Raw genomic sequence first — 3,643 nt, 5'->3', positions numbered from 1 at the left:
TTATTCATCACCAAAAATAGGAATTATGTACATCAAGAATCTCTACTCAACAGTGAGATATCGGATATGAGACTAGAGTACATACAAGCACAAAGCTCAGGGGGAATACTCCTCTCTAAACCAAACTTAGATAAGATAAGCATGCAGAGTAATCCTTGCAAGATTGACAGATTAATTCTGTTTTGTGCACCTCCTGTTTGTGCACCTTCTTCTCCTCGATAGTACCTTCTTCAACAAATCTATATAGAGAGACCCCATTCCCTGCATTCAGATGACTGAGAATTCAGAGTGGCAGTGAGGATATCTATCTTGATGTTCTTAATTAAAGTATCAGGAGCTTTACTCTTCAATTTGAAATTTCTGCAGTTTCTTTCTTTCCAGATAGTATAAACTGTTGCAGCCAACGCCATCCTCTTAATCTTTTGTTTCATACCCTTACCCCTCAACCTGAAAAAGAACCAATTCAGGAGGGTAGACCAGTTACAAGATCTCCATTTGAAGTTGAGCCATTCCATAATACCATTCCAAACTATATTTGACAAAGTGCACTCGAAAAAGAGGTGATTTCTGCTCTCTGAGATAGGACAGTCACATAGCTTACAGACTGATGTCTGGATAATTCCATTTCTGAGGAGTCTGTCTTGAGTTTGAAGCTTGTCCTGGACTGCCAGCCACAGTAAGAACGAGTGTTTTGGATAGCTTAAATTTTCCCAAACTGTATCGTGCCATGCCACTTGAGTTGTAATAGGTGACAACCTGGAGTATATGTCAGAGAGCTGGATTTTTGAGTTGTTACAGCAAGAATTGAGAAGCTGTTTGAGGTTTTCAATCCCTCCGCACAAATCAATACATTTATCTCTGATGCTCAATAGTTGTTTCCACATCCAAGAGTCTCCCTTTCTAGCGTTTACCATCCAAATGCTACTATTTTTCAGATAGTTCTCATGGGACCATTTAATCCACAAATGCTCCTTGTTCATGTGGATACTCCACAGGATTTTGAGGGCAGCAGCAGTGTTCCAAAGTCTTGCCGAGAAGATTCCCAACCCTTCATTTTTCTTTTGAACACAGACATTACTCCATGATACCAGAGAAGGTTTAGAAGTATGTTCTAATTTGCCCCATAGAAAACACCTACATAGCTCATCAATTTTTTGTAGAACTTTTACTGGAAGGATGTAGCTAGATGTCCAGAAATTTTGAATACCCAATATAACACTCTTAATAATCTGTATTCTTCTAGCATAAGACAGTGATTTGTTATTCATACAACTCTGGAACTGGTTTGATATCTTCAGAAGCAGAGGGTTGCAATCTATGTAAGACATCCTTTTACTTATAAGAGGAAGGCCTAAATATCTGATTGGAAGAGAACCTTCAGGGAACCCCAGGGAATTACTAATCTCATGTTTGGTTTCATCAGAAACTCCACTGTAAAAGATAGAGCATTTTGCAGGGTTTGCCTCTAAACCAGAGCATGCTCCAAAATATTCAACACATTGATAAAGTCTATTCACTGAATAAGGATCCCCTTTGCAGAAAAGAAGGAGATCATCAGCGAACACTAGATGTGTTATATTTAGATTTTTGCATTTGGGGTGAAATTTGAAATTTTTATCATCTTTCAACAGGTTCAACATTCTTGTCAGGTATTCCATGCCTAGAATGAATATGTAGGAGGAAAGAGGATCCCCTTGCCTTAGTCCTCTTTCACCCTTGAAAAATCCATGTAAGCTACCATTCAGAGAGATAGAATAATTTGGTGTAGAGATACAGCATATGATCCATTTAACAAAAACCAGTGGGAAACCCATATCCGTCAGAATGTCTTGTATGAAGTTCCAACTTATATAATCAAAAGCCTTCCTGATGTCTATATTGATCATAACCCTTGGTAACAGGTGTTTCCTACCATAGTTTTTGATAAGCTCATGTGCAAGAAGGATATTATTTGATATTTGCCTGCCCTTTACAAAGGCACTTTGAGCTTCGTTAACTATACTCCCCATAACAGCCTGTATTCTAGTTGCTAGAATTTTTGAAATGATTTTATAGAGGCAGTTACAACATGATATGGGTCTGAAATCAGCTGGAGTTTTAGGACAATGTACCTTTGGAATGAGAGTGATCGAGGTGGAATTCAAAGCTCCTAATAGCTTTCCTGATTTGAAGAATTCTCCAATTGCTAAAGTAATATCCTCCCCAATGATGGACCATGCAGATTTGTAAAAATAAGCATTAAACCCATCGGGCTTGGGGCCTTATTATCAGGCATTGAGAAGATGACAGCTCTAATTTCTTCACTTTTGACTGGTTTAGATAGTTCCCTTGCTTGACTAGAATTCAGACATGCTCCATTTTGTATGATATGTTTATCAGGTTTAACAGTATGAATTGTAGTCCCCATTAGACTTTTGTAATAAGAGACAAACTCTTTTACTATCTCTTCACCATCAGTAAGCCTATCTCCATGGCTGTTATAGAGAATTGAGACTCTATTGTTGTGCATGTTTGCTTTAATAGCAGAATGGAAAAGTGCAGTATTTCTGTCACCTTGAATACTCCAGGCAGTTATTGCTTTCTGCTGATAGAAAGAAATTTCATGATCCAAGAGTTTGTTATATAGAGCAATAGATTTCCTTTCTTGACAGATAAATGTAGGATTGAGGGGATCATCTTGAAGTTTCTTTTGAATTTTCTCCATCTCAATTTTTGCTCTTATGACTTGCTCACTTATATTACAAAAGTGTCTTCTATTCAAGGACTTCAAAGCTCCTTTCAACCTTTTTAGCTTTGTGCAGACAGAATACATGTGGAATCCATTGATTTGAGAAAGCCAAATATGAGACACAGTGGGTAGAAAATCAGCATGCTTCGTCCACATATTAAAAAATCTGAATGGCTTTTTACCATAAGAGCAGTCTTCATAAACTGAGATTATGCCAGGAGAATGATCAGATAGCCTGGGAACCATAAACTCCACATGACTAGAATTTAGCTGTTGAATCCAGTTATCATTTATAAGAGTTCTGTCTAAACGGCTCCAAACTCTTGTATCCGGGTCTTGCTTATTGTTCCATGTGAAAAAACACCCTAAAGTTTTCATATGACAAAGTTGACAGTCATCAATGAAAGATCTAAAATCCAATGTGTCAGAGTCAGTTACTGGTGATCCTCCAAGTTTCTCTTCATTACATAAGACTGTATTAAAGTCACCAAAAATAATCCAAGGCATGCTTCCAATTGATCTATGTATAAGGGATAATTCTGTCCATAAATCCTTTCTAGCTTGAATATTGTTGTATCCATACACAGATGATATGACACTTGAGAATCTTCCATCAATAGAGGTAACCCAACAAGTTATCTGCTGACTAGAGAGGTCCAGTTGTTGAGTGTTTAGGAGTTTAGAATCCCATAATATTAGAATCCTAGCCTTCTCAGAGTTGCTCACATTTGAAAGTCATTCCCAATCTTTAGCAATTCTTTTTGTATCCACCTTGATATTATTTTACTTGATCTTTGTTTCCAGAAGAGAGATAAAAGACAAATGATAGAGATGCAAGTGTTGTTTAACCAACAATTGTTTAGAGGGTTTATTTAAACCTCTCACATTCCAAAAGGATAAGTTCATTTAAAGAAC

The 3,643-nt window shown here is 37.2% G+C and overlaps 2 protein-coding genes across 2 annotated transcripts; both read right to left on the bottom strand.

Annotated features, from left to right (window-relative positions):
* LOC109846037 lies at positions 240–2,009 on the bottom strand. The gene has a single exon (XM_020415259.1). The coding sequence runs from the start codon at positions 2,007–2,009 to the stop codon at positions 240–242; it is 1,770 nt and encodes a 589-aa protein (XP_020270848.1).
* On the bottom strand, positions 2,186–3,235 carry LOC109846036. The gene has a single exon (XM_020415257.1). The coding sequence runs from the start codon at positions 3,233–3,235 to the stop codon at positions 2,186–2,188; it is 1,050 nt and encodes a 349-aa protein (XP_020270846.1).

Source organism: Asparagus officinalis, chromosome 6 (assembly GCF_001876935.1).
Source record: "Asparagus officinalis chromosome 6, Aspof.V1, whole genome shotgun sequence".
NCBI classification, from domain to species: domain Eukaryota; kingdom Viridiplantae; phylum Streptophyta; class Magnoliopsida; order Asparagales; family Asparagaceae; genus Asparagus; species Asparagus officinalis.
The sequence above is the reverse complement of the archived record's forward strand: the minus strand, read 5'-3'. Positions and strand labels throughout refer to the sequence as shown.